Here is a 17788-nt window from a genome sequence, read left to right as displayed (position 1 = left end):
CGTTTGGTTCTTTTCTTCGTACAGACTACGAGAAGTGATTTTAAAAAAAAAAATGAAAGCTCATCCGTTTGGTAAATGATGAGAAAATCACTTATTGTTAAAAATTACTGTAAAATAAAGCTATAAGGGAAAGCAGCTAATGAGGTGTTTTCATTTTCTGATTATGCGATAATCAGTTTTGAAGAGGCGTTGTGTTTAATGATTATGCGGGAATCATTTTCTGATTATACTAGAATCATTTTCTGATTATACTAGAATCAATGCCAACAATACTTTTAACAAAAAGTTTACCAAAAGCCAAACTGCTTTATCTCACAGCTGATTTCTCTTACAGCAAATCTGACAGCAATTATTTTCACAATATAGGTAGGGCCAGTTTGGCATTGCTTATTTTTGAGTATAATTAATTTTTAAAAATTTTGAAAAACCCAACCCTTTTGTAAACTATGAGAAAATCACTTATTGTTAAAAATTGTTATGAGAGAAAGCTAAGGGAAAGCAGCTAATGATGTGCTTTCATTTTCTAATTATGAAGGAATCAATTTCGAAGAGGCGCTGAGTTTAATGATTATGTAGGAATTATTTTATTATTATGCGAGAATTAGTACTAATAACATTTTTAACAAAAAGTTTACCAAATGCCATATTGCTTTCTCTATCAACTGATTTCTGTCACATCAAATTTGACAATGATTATTTTTACAACACAGCAATGCCAAATTAACCACAAATACCCTCTCTTTTTTTGGTAATTATTTTGTAATCTAATGTCAAAAATAATGATGAGGCCTTTTTTTCATTCGTCTTATGACCAAAATTAAAAATTAAAAAAATAAATAATCAAAATTTACTAACTACTTTTGTATTTTACAATATTGAAAAGGTTTCAAATTCAATTTTTTCTTCAATAAATAAACAAAATGTTCATAGATCAACAACACCTTTAATTTGGATGTGAATTGACGTAGGGCAATTTCACGTTTTATCACTTTTTATTATTATTTATTTATAAAGAAGATCACATATCAATTCATTGCAAACATCTCAACTAATTTTGACTATCTCTTGATGTTAAAAAGATGGTCAAAATTAGTTGAGGTATGATTATAAAACATGTTTGTCATGCATGGTTGAGAATGTTGTCATTTTCAATCTCTTTATTTTGTTAGGGAGAAATGAATTATTTGTCTCCACCAATTGAATGCTTCACTATACGAGCTCCAATTCAAAGTTTGTGTGTGTGTCTTGAAACAAACATAATCATCCATGTAAAATTTGGTTAAGAATCAAATCAAGCTATTTATATTCCCGCAACACACCAAACATAAAATTGTTAAAATTTTCATTATGGACACTATATGCATGGCCGGAAAAAGCCAATACTCAATTATGGAGAAAGCGTCCCTTACAAACACCACACTATTATCCATCTAAATTAGGTATTGTGTCTGAAAAGTAATATCCCATCAATCCCACAATCATTTGAGTCGATCTAATGAAAAATGTATGTGAGTAAGTGCATTAATAGTTTGATCTTAATTGTTGATTTATCATAATAAATTCACAAACGTAAACGACTAACCGTAACATTCTTAAACTGTTTATCTTTTTATATATATATATATAAGTAATCTATATTCCATGTGTCATATATTTGTGTTTTATGATTTCACCTTTAGCTCTCATTCGGATGAATTTTAAGGATGGCTCAAATTTTTATTTTTTGGTTGATTGTCTCTTACTATGATTATGCTTTATTTTTAATGTTGTTTGCAATAGTCCTCCTTTTGAATTGCGTTCTTCATGTGTGTGTGTGTGTCTCTCTCTTGTTTTTGCATAAACTGCCTTAACAAAGTATATAATCTGTCAAGTATCATTGAACTATCTTTAGTACATTGCAAGTGATCACATAAAGAGAGGTAGGTGGTCGGTGAAGAAACATGGTCAGTCTGATAGATAATTGAAAGTGCTTTCTCGACCTTTGGATCAAGCGATCACATTCAACAGTAGTTGACCAAACCCACCAATTCTTATCCAACGGTCCATAGTCAAGGCGAGAAATCATATTTTGTTGACCACATTTGCCCTTACCTTCCCCACAAAGCAGACTCTCATTCGTCAGAGACAAAGATCGCAAAGTTGCAGAGGTCCAGTCAGGACTCAGGGCATTATCGTAATTCAATCAACCAGTTTGATTCTGTAGCTCTAGACAATGTTTACCTCTCTTTATCTTTATCTTTATCTTTAATTTGAAAAGTGAAACAAAAAGAGGAACAAAAGAAAACCAGCTGCAACTTTCCCACGTGACATATTTACCCCGAATCTTTTACCCATAATGGGATGGATAGGGTGAAATTCAAAAGGGTACTTTCGTCTTCTGGAAACCGGACAGGGAGATCGAGCTCAACAGTTTGAAACTTAGAGTGGATAGAACGATGGGCTTTACCGACTTTTCATAATAAAATCAACATGAAGGGATATTTTCGTCATTTCAGGGTTATAAAGAGAGCGGTAAAGAGTAGAGAGAGACAGAGAGAGGAAGAGAGAGACAGAGAGAGGAAGAGAGAGAGCAGGCTGAGAGAGAGAGTGAAGAGCGTTTGGTTTCCGTTTATTCTGTTAATATATGTGTGTACCAGCATGGTGTCGGACCAAGAAATAGCGGAAGGTGTGGAGACTGTTCTCCGTCAATCAGGCCCTAACGACGTCACCTCCGTAAACGGTGTCGTTCAGCAGCTCGAGGCCAAGCTAGGGTTAGACCTGTCCCACAAGGCTGGCTTCATTCGGGACCAGATCAGCTTCCTCCTCCGCCCGTACGCCCAACCGCAACCCCAACACCAACCTCCGAAAGACCATTTTGCCCTCCACACCAACCCCCAGCACCATTACCACCACCATCCTCAATTCCTCCCCCAACAATTTCCTCCCCATTTTGCCCTCCACCCCCACCACCGCGCCCCCGAGCCCCACAGCTTCCAGCAGCCGCCGCCGCCGCCTCAGCAACTGCGGCCTCAGGCTCAGCTGCAGCCTCCCGCTGTGAAGCACGAGGCCTTGGCGCAGAATGCCACTAAAGTCGCCCCAGAAACTCCCAAAGAGAGGTTTGGATTTTTTTTTCAAAATTTCAAATCAGAAATGGTGAATTTTTAGGGTTTTACTTTCCTTTAGATTGCAAAGGTTGCGTTTCTATGACATGTAAGTGGTGCACGTTTATAGAGTTTCCAATTAGCAATATTTCGTTAATGGCCGTTTTGAAAGTTTTGTACTTTTCCTGTTTCCTGCTAACCAAGTTTCGCTAAATTGCATATTTTAATTGCTAGTACTTGCTATTTGAACTTTTTATGGTTTCCCTTTTTGGGTAAAACTAAGACTGATAAGGTCAAATTGCCGGCGTGTATCGCTTTGTGTGAATGAGAAATTTGAAAATAGTTTGTAACAAATAAAGAAACACATGGAAATTGGCATTTAATCCCTGATATTACTGTAATGGGAAAGTTTTAACCTTTTTGTTACCGTATTGTCTTTCATATAAAAGTCAAAACTGTTATTGTTTGTCCTTACTCCCAAAGCATGAAATACAAATCAACTAGTACTTACTCTTGCAGTTGCAGTCTCACTCTAATTATATTTTAAAAAGTGCTTGACTTTTCAATGTATGAATAACTATAAGTTTGAGCTTAGCATAAAATCAAATTTGCTTATTAAAGAGCTGGCTTAGCATGTGGTCTTGCTAATTAAACTAGTAAGCTTATCTGTTAGGTTGGGGTTTAACTTTTTTGCATAAATTTGGAGGATTAGTGCTTTAAAGTTCCATTATATTAAATTCTTCTTCTTTTCTTAAAATTTTAAATAGGGTAGTTTTCTCTGTCTCAGAATTAACTAGTTGGAAAAGCGCAAATCTTTATCTTTTTGTTTTGTAGTTGTAAGTAATCTATTATGATTCAGTGCTTTATTCATAATGCAATAAAATGACCTGGCATGTTTGTGTCGGTCATAATTTTACTGCAGTGCTCCGGCTTCTGGAACCAAGAGAAGAGGTGGGCCAGGGGGTCTTAACAAAGTCTGTGGTGTCTCACCTGAGCTTCAGGCTGTTGTTGGTGAACCGGCCTTGCCAAGGACTGAGGTTATTACTCCCAAATCAACCCAGATTCTCTTTTTATGCTAACTTTCCAATGATGTGGATTAAGTTTTTGTGTGTAAATCTGAATGCATGTTTGTGGGTGTACATTGAGTTTTTATTTTGCGTATTTCAGATTGTAAAGCAGCTCTGGGCATACATAAGGAAGAACAACCTCCAAGATCCAAGTAATAAGAGAAAGATAATTTGTGATGATGCCTTGCGTGTGGTATTTGAGACAGACTGTACTGACATGTTCAAGATGAATAAGCTGCTAGCTAAACATATTATACCCCTTGGACCTAACAGTACGTCAACATTGTGCATATTGCTACACAGTGTGTGTAATGATATCTTTGATTTTATGTATAACATTTCTCCTGCATATATGCAGAGGAGTCAACTCAAGCTAAACGATTGAAGTTAGAGGCCAAGTCCACCACTGATAGTACTGAACCTCAACCTCAAGTTCAACCACAACCACAGCCTGGTTCCCCTACTGTAGGAATATCTGAAGCACTAGCTAAGTTTTTGGGCTTTGGAGGAAGGGAGATGCTCCTATCTAAGGCAAGAAGCCTTGTTTGGGAGTATGTAAAGGCTAACCGTTTGGAGGTAGGATCCTGCTGCAAAATTTTGTACCTTCTCCGTCTCGTAGATCTAAGATTATTATTTTATTGGAGACATCGTACTTTTGTCCATTATTCCATCATCAGTCACAAGTTGGATTGATTTCTTCTGGTGAATGCTGTATTTGTCCTTACCTTTATATTGGCTTAAGAGCTACTTCACTTTGTTTCGACCTTTTTTTCCCCATCATAGTGCATTTGGAACAAAGACTTATGATGGTGCTGTTCTTGTATTTTCACAGGATCCTTTAAATTCTACGGTGATATTATGTGACGCAAAGCTCCACGAGCTTCTTGGATGCGAAAGCATTTCTGCAGTGGGGTTGCACGAGATGTTAGATCGCTATCACTTGTTCAAACAATTGTGATTTCTGGTAGTGTTGACTGGTTAGTATAAATTCCATATGTTTACTCCATCTCATTTCTTTCTTAAATTATTTATGTTAGTTTATTTGCCTGTCTCTGCAGATGTATCTTTTGCTAAAGTTTTTCTGCCTATGGCCTGCTCTGATCTGTCCTAAACAAGTGACGGAGTGGTTTGTTTATTCTTTTGCAGGTGCATGGGGACCTTTGCCATCTGGTCTCTTCTGATGGTAGAAAAGATAGGAAAGAAGCTTTTTTTCTTCTTCTTTGTTTATTTCTTTTTTGTGCATTGACGTGGTTAGGTGTCTTACATGTCGTGGTTATTTATATGTAGAATTGCTATGTGCTGTGGGTTGATGGCAAGTTTCTTGGTTTATGCCATTGCCCGGTGTTTAGTTCTATTTAGTTGTCTTCTCCTAACCCAGAAACTGTGACAGAAGATAAATGCTCTGTACAGCGTGGAAGGACCCTTTGCATTTTCTTAGATGGCTGGCAGTAAGTGTTAGTTTTGACTGCAGCTTTTGTGTGTCTTGTTACATGGCAGTAAACTCCTCTTTTAACTCCGACTTGCTTTATTTGCTTTCTGGCTTTGAGATGGTAAATATGTCAGACATCTAAAATTGAATAATACTGAGTACTGATGATGGAGACAGGACTCTGTATGGGTGGCCTGAAAGTATGAAAGGTTTCACCAGCAATACAACAGTCCTTTGCAGAATGAGCACCTTTTTCTTATCAAATTTTCGACTTTACCATCACACGGTGGAGTGGAGAAGGAATTGCAAATTGTTAATTTGTATGAAATTAGTACATTAAATCAAAACCCACCAAGGTCTTCCCTGCAGCACCTGCGCCTCGGGTGGGTGATGGTGGCTTAATGCAAGACGAGTTTCAGTAAAATCAGAATGGCGGCCTTGATGAGCAGGAGGAGGAAAGCCAACACAAGTCTGTTTGCCTTGCCCTTGAACACTACATTGAACCCAATCTTATCCAGTACAGCCGTCATAATTCCCATGAGTTTCTGCACAAGTGATATATAAGAAGACAAAGAAAACAGCAATAAGGGGCACATTTCTGAAGTGGAAATAAGAAGTCACAGGCTGCTTGCTTTGCTTACCAGTCTAAGGGGTTCAATATGGAGGAGTGGTTCCATGAACATCTCCACATTTCTAAAAGAAAAGAAGATGTTTATTATCAAAACTAATAATTCAGACTCAGAGAGAGGGTATGCAATTTGAAGCAGTACCTTAACATCACCTTGCCTTTGTAGATTTGACAAATATGGAAGCTAAAGCCCTTTCCCAGAGGCACATGCGTTTTTTTCCACTCTGCATATAAATCAAACTAGCTACTTCTTGTTTCCCATTTGTATACTATCATCTTAATTTAAAGAAAAAAAAAAAAGAATTTGTTGTGTGATATATAAATACCTAAGCTCCACTGAATTCCGACATTCATTCCATCGTGCAATGTCGGTGTTACAACAAATTCAATGTTATTCCCCAAGTTTCGGATTAGATATGAGAAAAAATCCAATACTTGCTGCAACAGTTGTCGTCACAGTCCCAAATTAAAAACAGAAAGAAAGAAAGAAAAGAAGAACTGCAGCTGATTCCGATTGAATACATTGTTTAATCATGATTTGTTTAACACGTAATGCATCAAGAAAGATGACATTTACTGCATAAGCGTTCGTTTTATATTATATATAATATTGAAATCAAGCAGTATATATAAAATGTATACCTTCTTTCCTCGGAGGGGTTGGAAAATTGAGAATAAGTTGCAGACACACTGGCATTCATCTCCTATAATCTCCGACAACTCGCGAGTATTTTTGTTCTTGATGGCAGTGTAGAGTTTGAGCACTGTTTCGAGAGCTCGCGGATCCTCCTCATCTCCTGGTAATCCAGAGTTTTTGGCATTCAATGGCACAAGCAACAACCCTCTCTCTCTCTGCCTTGATTTTGAAGAGAAGAAGCTTGTTGTGCCAATAATAGGTTGACCATCATTACAAATTGGTGGATGGAATTCAGCAGAAACAACATTATTAGCTGCTGTTTTGTTTAGGTTTTTGTGAAGGACAGCACCAGAATGAGTGGTAATACGTGTGATGATATTGGTTGAGTTACAGTAGCAGAACTGAGAGATGAATGGATGGAAAGACACCGAAGCCATACGAGCGAACATATTAAAATATCAACCAGAAGAAGAAGCAGAGCCATATATTTGTGCAAGATTCCTAAGCAACCTAAATGAATATGTGCAGGTGCAGCACAGGAATGAAAATTGAAATGAATCAAGCAAACCATGTGGATGGTCATGGTCCATATCATGCATGCGTCAATAATAGCAACTAACAAGTTAAGTATCTTTCCCACAAGCTAGGTTTCTTCCTTGGTTATGCTATTGTCTTGTCCTCTCTCTCTGCTTTATTTGGTTGCTTTCTTCTTCTTTTTCCTCTGCATTAACAAAAAAGGAATTTATTTAATATCTAATAAATCTATTAATTTGTGTCTTTTATTGGATTGGATTGGAGGGTGCATAATTTCAGTCTCGAAAGTGTATTAAATTTAAAACTACAAAATTATCACTAAAACAAAATCACTAATTTTATCACTTAATTACATATACTAAACGAAAGAAGTTGGCCAAAAAAAGAGTAAAAAGACTAATTTTATATTTATTAAAATAAAATAAAAACCTCTCTCTAGACGACATTTTGTCGCCATGATATATGCCAGCAACAATTTTTCAAATTAGATCTTTTCCGACGAACTTTGCCGGTATAGCCTTCTCCCGACACAATTTTGTCAACATAGACTTATGTCGGCAAACATTCGTCGAGAGAGGTCTAATCAAGAAAATTATTGCCGGCATATATCCATACTAAAAAAATTTCGTCGAGAGAGGTTGTTTTCCCCTTTTTTAGTGAATATTTAAGTATTTTACTGATTTCATAAATTACTTAATAAATAGTAAATAATTATTTTGTGGACCTTTTTTTGTTTTGAAAAATTAAATAATAATGAAAACATAATATATTTAAAGAGTATAGCCGCGCGGCTATACTGTTTGAAATTAAGTATGACAAAGGGCACATGAATTCTAGGGACCTCCAAATGATACATCTCCCCATTTAGGGACCTCCAAATCTTAATGTGCGTATTTTCAAGAGTGCAGAATAGTAATACCATAAAGGAATCGGAAGATTGCAGGAACATGAATTCTAAATTGATCAGGTTTTTTTTTTTCTTTAACAATATACACTTACACATGTTTTATCAGTTACTGCAACAAACTGCCCTCAAATTTGTATTAGTTCTACTGGGGCTAGCATACGACAGTGCATTTATTAGCTGCTTTATTTTCTTTTAAGTTTGCTAGTTTATGTACACTCCTTGAATTTGCACTTTGACGTATGCCATGAAATCACATTGTGTTGCACTGTCCAAGCTAATTCATGGAAAAGTTACCACTTCCATTCTTGCATACTTCATTTTACTAAAAAGAAAACAGAAAAGATCCATGGAAGAGGGAAAAAATTAGTACCAGACAGAAACCAATTAGTTTTAACTAGATTCAAGCTTTACATAGACATCGTGTACTGTTTCTTTTCCTTCTTTTTTGAATCAAATCTACAATTGGCCATCACTTTACAGGTTGAAACCCTATCTATGGGGAGTGACTCTGGAGATGAAACGGCATCTTACTTCCTGGTAGATTCATGTTGACCAAAATGCTGGTGATGATACTAAAAAAACAGTAAATGGATGCTAGATTGTTGCAGGTTCATTTAATAACTATTTCATGGCACGTACAGGAGGAATGCTGCAGAGACATGTACATACATATCAAGCAACAACGACAGAATAGAGATCCAATCGGAGGTGAAACATGAACGTCGTTATCTGAAATCAGGTGATTTACATAAGGAAAACAAATGTATTATGGAGATCAGTGAAGACGTTGAGAGGAAGGCTTTGCAAGCTAAATTGGACAAAATGGTTAAGGACCTGGAGGAGGTCAGAATACTCAATAGCCCACTTTCAAGAGGATCGGCTATTACAGTTGTCTCACCAGAAACAGACTGAAATAGTCTGTGAACAGGTTGAGATGGAGACAGCAAACACAATTCTTCATTTGCAGGAAGAGGTTGCTGCCCTTCAGTTTGAACTTGATGAGAGATTACACTGCATGATTCAGGAAAATAAGGTACTGAAAAACACCATTGTAGCTAAAGAGGATGAGATAAGGTCATTGAGTGTGGAGTGGGAAAAGGCAACCTTTGAACTAACAAGATTCCTCCTAGATGGTTCTAGATCCCTTAAAAATGCCTCCAGCCAAATAGAAAGTATTGCTTGTTCATTTCCTCAAGCTAATGTTTGTATTAGTGAAGATGTCCAGAGGGCTGCCAAAGTTTGCATGGAAAAGGAAGAAACAATTGAACTACTACAAAAGAGTTTGGAAGATGCGCAAAAAATGGTAACAGAATTGGGACAGAAGTTAAGTTCCTTGAAGGGAGCAGCAATTGCTTTAAGCGAACTCCAACATCTGGATAATGATGAAACCAAAGAGGAAATTTCCTTCTGCATGCGGTTGGATGAGCAGACCAACATGGTAGAGATGCTAGAGAGGAAACTTATATTCAAGGAAATTCAGGTCAAAGAAGCAGAAAATTGTGCCAATGCTGCATTCCTTGTAATAAAATGGCTTACGGATCAGAAGGCGACAGATAAAACAGAGAGAAACATTCCCATCTCAATACTAGGTACACCAGCCGGAATGGCCAGCCAGAAAAGTTCTGACACAAAAGTAAATGCTTTAGGACAAGAAGATGTCATTACTGAACTTAAGTTGGCCAGGTTAGGAATATTGGAGTCTGAGAATGCTATCGAAGCATTTTATGCAGATACAGAAATGCACATAGTGGCCCTTGAGACCAACATCAGTGAAGTTTCTGATGAATACAAGGAGTTGGTACAAAACTTGGTAAGTGAACTTCGTGAAATGAGGAAGAAATATATGGAGTTAAGAGAGCATTCCAAAGTTTCTCAGTTTTGTACAGTTGAGTCGCTATCATTAGAAGCACACAAGTATCTGAAGTCCAAAGATATTTATCACATGATTCTTGAAATAAAAAATGAGCTCACTGTAGCAAATGGTAGATTGAAAATTACTGAAGATTTCATTTACACAAAAGCAAATGTGTATGATTGCCCTTCAGCAGACAAAAGTTTAGAAGATGAAGATGAATGGAGTACTGATAGTACTACGTCAAGCTGTGATTCTTCAACCGAAAATTTTGCTTCTGGAAACAAATTGTGGGCATTAGAAGGGCAAACGGGGGACCTGAAAGTTAAAGAAGGCTCAGTACTTCAGTCTGCTGATCAAGATCCAGAAGAGTCAAAGTGGGTCTTAAAAACTTTCACGGACTCTAAAGGAGCAACATTCTGCCTGAAAAAGGAATTAGAGATGGCATTTGATGCTTTCAACAAACTATATGTTAGGCTAGCCACACTCATTAGCGAGTTGGACATTGGAGGTGGTTCTCAACCAGCAGGTATATTCTTTACTGAGTATCTTACACTTTTAACGATCAGAAACATAATTTGATCAAGGGACTTAATCAGCTCATATTATATGCAGGGCTGAAACAACTTGTTCCATTGTTTGAGTCAGGGACGGAGAGTTCTTATGGTTGTCATGCTACAAGAAAGGTACAACAAATTTTTTCTCAAATCATCCAATTCTTGCATTGTAAATTTGTGAGGCAACTATATGTTAGAAAGGATTAATAGTAGCACTGTCATAATCAATCTTTTCTAAATAAGAGACTAAGTCAGCTAAATCACCGTTCTTATACTTTGTGTAACACTTTTGTGATGTGCAGGTAGTTTCTGATGAGAAGAGTGATTTTGCTAGTAGCTTCTTAACCAAATTTGAAGAAGCGCATGCAACAGTAAAAGAAGCTGATGTTATGTTAAATGCCTTGATGGAAGCAAATGAAAATGCAAAAGAATTGACTGGTCTGTGGAAGCAAACTGGTGAGGAACTGATGTTAGAGAAAGCAAGCTTTATTGAAGAAGTTGAACATCTCAAAAATTCAGTACGTTTGAAAGAAAGAGAGAATGAACTACTGCAGGATCAATCTCGTTATAATTTGGTGGAGATAGCAAAATCATTGTCTTTGCTTGAAGAGTGTTTTATGCAATTAAAAAGTGAAGTGGAGGACAGGTTCAAAGTATTATATGCTGACACTTTTTCTATGGGAAGGGAGATACACTGCTTCATTAGCAAATCAAGATCATTACTAGAAGAAATATGCGCTGAGACATTGGAGAAACAATTTGCCATATTTGTCCTTCATCAGTGTCTCACAGGAGAGCTGATCCACAAAATACCATGCTTTAACGTTGGAAGTGGTTTCCGCTCCAGCCAACAGCAAGAAGGCCTTTCAATTACAAACAAACAGCAAGAAATGTGGTCAAGTTGTGAGGATGACATTGCACTTACTAGTAACATCTCCAAAGACGATAATGATCAAAGTGGAGTCACAAATTTGAAAGCTGGTGAGCTCAGTTTGTCCCGTGATAGTTTGATGCACGAGAATTTATCACTGAAGGAAGAACTGCAACGGAAAGATGCTCTACAGGAGGGCTTGTATTTTGATTTTAGAATGTTGCATGAATCAGCATCCAACACAATGGATATAAAGGATGAAACTGAATAGCTGATAAAATCTTTGAGCCAAATTCAGAATGAACTAAAAATAAAATATGCCAGCTTGATGACCTGCTGTTTCAACACAAAAAGCTCGAGGATCATCTTACTGATACTGAAAAGGCTCTGCTTTTATCAAATTCTAATCTTGAGCAGGCCAAAGATACAATCAATACTCTTTCAGAGCAAAATTTTGAGTTGAAAGTGCTTCTAAATGATCTCTATCTCAAAAATTCTGAGGCCAATGAACAACTTGAAGAGCAGAAGGAAATGGTGAAAGGTTGGGAAAAAGAAATTCTTCATTTGACTTCTTCAATGGAAACAAAATTACTCTGTCAAGTTGAAGGTATCGAGGATGAGTTGAGAAGGGTCATCAGCGAGAGAGACGGACTTCTTGAAGAAGTTGCGTCCCTGAACGATAAACTTGAGATGGCATATGCAATATCCGATGAACATGAGGCTATCTCTATTGAAGCTCGCCAGGTATGTTCTTCAGGTTTTTTTCTTGTTCATTTGATAGCATAGTCATGATTGCAGGCGGATTTCTGTTATAAGCGTATAGCCGTGCGGCCCGTATAGCCGCGCGGCTATACACCATATTTTTAAAATATAACCAGTCGGCGATACTCCATACATAGAATATTTTGACAGTAATGCTGCGCGGCTATACTCAACTATACTCTATAAATAGAATATTTTAAACGTATAGCCGTGTGTCTATACTCCATAAATAGATTATTTTATAAGTATGACCGCGCGGCTATACTCTAGAAATAATATATTATACACCATATTTTTAAAATATAACCGGTCGGCGATACTCCATACATAGAATATTTTGACAGTAACGCCGCGGCTATACTCAACTATATTCTATAAATAGAATATTTTAAACGTATAGCCGTGTGTCTATACTCCATAAATAGATTATTTTATAAGTATGACCGCGCGGCTATACTCTAGAAATAATATATTATACACCATATTTTTAAAATATAACCGGTCGGCGATACTCCATACATAGAATATTTTGACAGTAACGCCGCGGCTATACTCAACTATATTCTATAAATAGAATATTTTAAACGTATAGCCGTGTGTCTATACTCCATAAATAGATTATTTTATAAGTATGGCCGCACAGCTATACTCTATAAATAATATATTTTAAGAGTATAGCCGATCGGCGATACCCCAGACATAGAATATTTTGAAAGTATAGCCGCGCGGCTATACTCCATAAATAGAATATTTTAAACGTATAGCCGTGCGGCTGTACTCCATAAAATAGCATTATCTCGATTTCTCTTTTTTAATTTGTTTAATTAATAGTTATGTTTTAATTATTATTTACTTAGTGAATACTTAGTATTTAAATATTTTATCTAAGAAAAAAAATAAAACTATTTATTAAGAAATATAATTTATGAAGTTAATTAAAATATTTAATACTAATTATTCCCTACATAAATAATCATTAAAATAATTAAATAAAGCAAATTACTAAAAAGATACAAAATTTAAATTATGTTTAAAAAAACCTCTCCCGACGAATCTTCGTCGGCACAGGTCTATCCCGGCGAAACTTTGACAGATTAGACTTTTCCCAATGAAATTTCATCGGCAGAGATAAATTGCATCGGGAGAGGTTATCTGACAAATATATGCCGATGAAAGTTCGTAGGGAGAGGTTTTTTTTTTGGTTGAAATTTTAAAAATATAAATAAATATATTTATTTTAATTTTTTGGCCCACTTCTTTATTAATATATGTAATTAAGTAATTTTTTTAATTACCATATTTATTTTTTCTTTAGTTATTATTTAAATATTTTACTGATTGTTTTAATTACTTAATAAATAGTAATTAATTAATTAAATTATTTTATGGACTTTTTAATTAAATAATAATTAAACATAATATATTTAAAAATTATAACCGGGCAGCTGTTTGAATATTCAAATTCATTTAAGGAAATATGATTAAACAAGTAATAACTAAAAGCTAATTACTAATTATATTAATTAACTAAGAGTAAATATTACTCAATTAAAACTATCAAGTAATTAGCGATTCCAAATCGACCAAAAAAAAAAATTAGCGATTCCAAAGAAAATTTTATCATTGCGAAAATTAAAGCCGAAAAAAAGTTTTAAAAAAATTAATTAATTTTTATGAAGTTAATTAAAATATTTAATACCAATTGAAACTTCTTTGGTGAAAAACATATACTGAGAATTGAAAAATAAGCAAAACAGCTGAAAAGGTGGCCCATGCAGGTCTCGAACCTGCGACCTTCGCGTTATTAGCACGACGCTCTAACCAACTGAGCTAATAGGCCAGATGATTTATCATTTTGAAATTTATGATTATATACAATTTTGATTTGTTGGACCAATCAGTAAAAATTTATAGCAGTTCCAGTTGATGAGAATGATTGGGCTGGGCCTATCACTCTTTCATTATTGGTGTTTGAACTCAGCATATGAAATCGAACGACTTTTAAAGACAACAATAACCTTTGACTATCCAAGAGGGACACGGATGTCCCTCGTCCGTCTTTGATCTTTTCACCTCTGCTTAACGAAAGTGTGTAGTGAAAGAAACGATCGATCGAGGCAGAGCAGAGCAGAGACCCAAAACGAACCAAAGAGTGTCATTTAGTTCCTGTGAGGTCCAACAATGGCGGCAGATCTGGTGCTAGACACAGCCATCAGAGATTGGGTTCTCATCCCTCTCTCGGTGGTCATGGTTCTCATAGGTGTCCTCCGATACTTCGTCTCCAAGCTCATGCGCTCCAACCAAGTCCCCGATGCAAAAATCATCAAAGAAGGGTCTCTCTATCAACACTAACTATGCATGCTTACTAAACGCATCTATATATATATTACTAATTCTCTATCTGACTTTATCAAATTAAATTTTCTTTCCGAATTTCAGGCAATTGATTATTAGGGCTCGGAATTTACGTGCTGCTGCTAATTTCATACCTCCCAAGTCGTTTCGCGCTCGTCGGTTTTATTTCAGCAATGAGGTTTGATATTAATTCTCGCTGTAATTGCTATTTATGCAAGTAATTCCACTAATAACACTCAAATTGACGTGTTTTTGTTCATCTTCAAATTATAAGCTGGAAAATAATTTTTATTTGTTCGCCTTGTTGATGAGTTGAGTTAGCATTAGGCGTTATGTAATTTGGATTGGAAATTTGAATCCACCATGGCAAGAATTCTCAACTTTGATTTATATGCTTCAGGGGTTCTTTTATAGCAGATGCTTTTGCTGAAACTAGCTTGTAGTCTGCTATTTGTTGTGTCACTCTGTTGATACTTAAGTCAAACACGTTGCACTGTGGCAGGAAAATGGGTTGTTAATTGTTCCCAAGGGTCAGGCACAGAATGCACAAGCGCAAATGTTCTCTGATCCCAACATGGCTATGGACATGATGAAGAAAAATCTGTCTATGATCATACCCCAGGTATTTCAAATTGCTTGTTTTTTTATTGTAATTTGGCTTGATTTTCTCATATATGGTAACTGATATTTTTATGATCGCCTTTGTGTTGGCCAGACTCTTACTTTTGCATGGGTCAACTTTTTCTTTTCTGGATTTGTAGCAGGTAAGTTTCCATGCCTCTGAATCCAATTTTTATGTTCCTATGTTATGCAACTGCTTTGTTACTTTGTATGGGATGTGAATCTTGCAAATACTTGAACTTGTGACTTCTTGCGTTTTGTGTTTTTTTTTTTTCCAGTTGTGACTTCTACTCCTTTATGTCATTAATGTTCTTTCACCTTGGTGCTTCCATAAATTTGTCATCCTTATTTCTTCTTCCCTTTCTGCTCTGCCTGTATGATAGATCGTTGTTCAATGTATGTATGGTTGTATTTACTAATATAAAGTGTTACTATCATATGGTCATGTTATCATGTTATATATTTGTTTCTTTTTCTTTTCCACAGCCAAAATACCCTTTCCTCTTACTCAAAGGTTCAGGTCAATGCTGCAGAATGGGATTGACTTAAGCACTGTTGATGTTAGCTATGTCAGTAGCCGCTCATGGTACTTAAAACAATTTCCAGTTATTTAAAACAATTTCCTCCTCTTGGTTGTTTGCTTAACTGATTGTCTCAAATTATTCAAAATCTCTTTCTCTCAGGTACTTTCTTAATCTGTTTGGATTAAGAGGTTTGTTTAGTCTTATTCTGGGAGAAGAAAATGGTTAGTGCCACATTTTGTGATTATTTCATCATGATAGCTTTCATACTCAGAAATGCATGTTGAGCTTCTTTTCACACATGTGACACCAAAACTATGAGCTAGAATTTATGTACTCTAGGAGGTTGATAAACTAAAATAAAAACTTTTCTTATGCAGCAATGGATGATACTCAGCGTATGATGCAAATGAGTGGGTTTGGTTTTGATCCATCAAAGGTATGAACTTAATAGTTTTTTGTAATCCTCGAGGTTTAAGAGTCATTAATCTTAGAAAATTTCAGATGCCATTCTTTAGTTTCTTCGCAACCATTCTATTTATGTAATTTGGCCTGCTCAATATGATGAACGAAAAGAACTGATATCTAACTACATTTCATGAAAGAATCCTTTTTAGACCTTGGATTCTATGCATTGTCGTCGCTGTTGTTTTTTAAGTGCATTTGTTGTCAAGTCGTGTGAACGTTAAGGTCAGGGATTTTTCCTTTTGGGACAATAGGTATGTTGGGGCTTATATGTCGTCCAATCAACTTACTCACTTGACTGACAGTGGATGTGATCTCCTTAATTAAACTACTTAGGACCCGTTTGATAACCATTTCAATTTTAGTTTTTAGTTTTCATTTTGTGTGCTAAAGTATAGAGGAACAAGAGGGAGAATGGAAGTGAGAATGAGAGTGGAGATGGGATTTAGAGGGAAGATGAGAGGGGAGGATGGGAGGGAGGAGTAACAAAAGTGAAAACTAAAACTAAAACTGAAAACTAAAACTAAAACTGAAATCTATTTGAAATTGTTTTCACTTTCAAGTTTTTATTTTCACTTTTATTACTCCTCCCTCCCGTCCTCCCCTCTCATCATCTCTCTCATTCTCACTCACTCCCATTCTCACTCCTATTTTCCTCTATACTCACACAAAAAAATGAAAACTAAAAACTAAAATTAAAATGGTTATGGGCCCTTAATTTATTATTTCTTAGATTGTGAAGCACCCATCACTTTGCATGATCAACTTTGGAAGAGAATGGACGGATGTGAACCGTCCCTAACATACTTCATATCTAACAAATGTGTAGCTGTATGAAAAGTATTGGAGCATTAACTTATAATTTGTTAAATGTATGGCTTCACGTTTCGAGATAAAAACTTAACTCTAAAATAAAATCTAAAGCAATTTTTTTCTGTATCACCACTCCTAATCTATACGGTTTCGTATTTGTTTAATTGGTCAGAGCTTGGGCGCTGAGAAGGACAGTCTTGACATAGTCCAGCATGATTGGGCCTTACCAAAATTTGAGCACCGTGCTGAAGCAGTGTTGAAGAAACTTGCCATTTGAAAAACCGAATCATGCAGTTGTCTGGCTGGCTCGGAAACATCGTTCTCTGCCTTGCGTGTTCCAGTCTTAGGTTTCTTCCATTCCCACCGGCAGGAAAGTCAGTTAGACATAGACCTATGAAAAATTTAGGAACTTTTGAAAACCTTCTTATAGTCTGTGGCAAGGTTAAAGTCGTTCTGATCACTAAACAATGACACGCTTTGCTTGTTGTAGCTTGTATTGACTTCAAAAAATTTTAAATTATTTTGAGATTCCAATTTTCAATTTTGCATCGCAGGAAATGTTTTCAAATCAAATATTGTGAGTGATTTATATACAACTCTCTATCCTATTATTTCAACATGACATATTATATTTGTGAAAGAGTGGTTTAAGTAGTTTTATTATTATGTTTATGGATGCCATGGATACA

General features: G+C 35.9%; 4 protein-coding genes and 1 non-coding gene across 5 annotated transcripts; 3 read left to right on the top strand and 2 right to left on the bottom strand.

Annotated features, from left to right (window-relative positions):
• Positions 1 to 2494: 2494 nt before the first annotated feature.
• Positions 2495 to 6424, top strand: LOC117626385 (RNA-binding protein 33). The gene is made up of 6 exons (XM_034358058.1): positions 2495 to 3095; positions 4003 to 4117; positions 4248 to 4419; positions 4506 to 4723; positions 4980 to 5124; positions 5294 to 6424. Exons 1-5 carry the CDS (start codon positions 2638 to 2640, stop codon positions 5103 to 5105), a joined length of 1089 nt encoding a protein of 362 aa, XP_034213949.1. The 5' UTR covers positions 2495 to 2637; the 3' UTR covers positions 5106 to 5124; positions 5294 to 6424.
• On the bottom strand, positions 5949 to 7328 carry LOC117626386. Its single transcript, XM_034358059.1, has 5 exons — positions 6847 to 7328; positions 6531 to 6642; positions 6347 to 6428; positions 6218 to 6269; positions 5949 to 6121 (listed from the first exon to the last, which is right to left on the bottom strand). The coding sequence occupies exons 1-5, from the start codon at positions 7288 to 7290 to the stop codon at positions 5975 to 5977; spliced, it is 837 nt and encodes a 278-aa protein (XP_034213950.1). The 5' UTR covers positions 7291 to 7328; the 3' UTR covers positions 5949 to 5974.
• Positions 7329 to 9050: 1722 nt separating this feature from the next.
• Positions 9051 to 11833, top strand: LOC117624108 (kinesin-like protein KIN-12C). The gene is made up of 4 exons (XM_034355245.1): positions 9051 to 9125; positions 9211 to 10663; positions 10750 to 10820; positions 10994 to 11833. Exons 1-4 carry the CDS (start codon positions 9051 to 9053, stop codon positions 11831 to 11833), a joined length of 2439 nt encoding a protein of 812 aa, XP_034211136.1.
• A 2257-nt stretch (positions 11834 to 14090) lies between these two features.
• On the bottom strand, positions 14091 to 14164 carry TRNAI-AAU. The gene has a single exon. It is a non-coding gene; the product is annotated as a tRNA-Ile (tRNA).
• A 181-nt stretch (positions 14165 to 14345) lies between these two features.
• On the top strand, positions 14346 to 17640 carry LOC117624893 (ER membrane protein complex subunit 3). Its single transcript, XM_034356399.1, has 8 exons — positions 14346 to 14657; positions 14764 to 14857; positions 15182 to 15301; positions 15395 to 15443; positions 15787 to 15886; positions 15984 to 16045; positions 16202 to 16260; positions 17272 to 17640. Exons 1-8 carry the CDS (start codon positions 14506 to 14508, stop codon positions 17374 to 17376), a joined length of 741 nt encoding a protein of 246 aa, XP_034212290.1. The 5' UTR covers positions 14346 to 14505; the 3' UTR covers positions 17377 to 17640.
• The last annotated feature ends 148 nt before the right edge of the window (positions 17641 to 17788 follow it).

Source organism: Prunus dulcis, chromosome 4 (genome assembly GCF_902201215.1).
Source record: "Prunus dulcis chromosome 4, ALMONDv2, whole genome shotgun sequence".
NCBI classification, from domain to species: domain Eukaryota; kingdom Viridiplantae; phylum Streptophyta; class Magnoliopsida; order Rosales; family Rosaceae; genus Prunus; species Prunus dulcis.
This window is presented reverse-complemented; position numbering and strand designations above follow the sequence as displayed.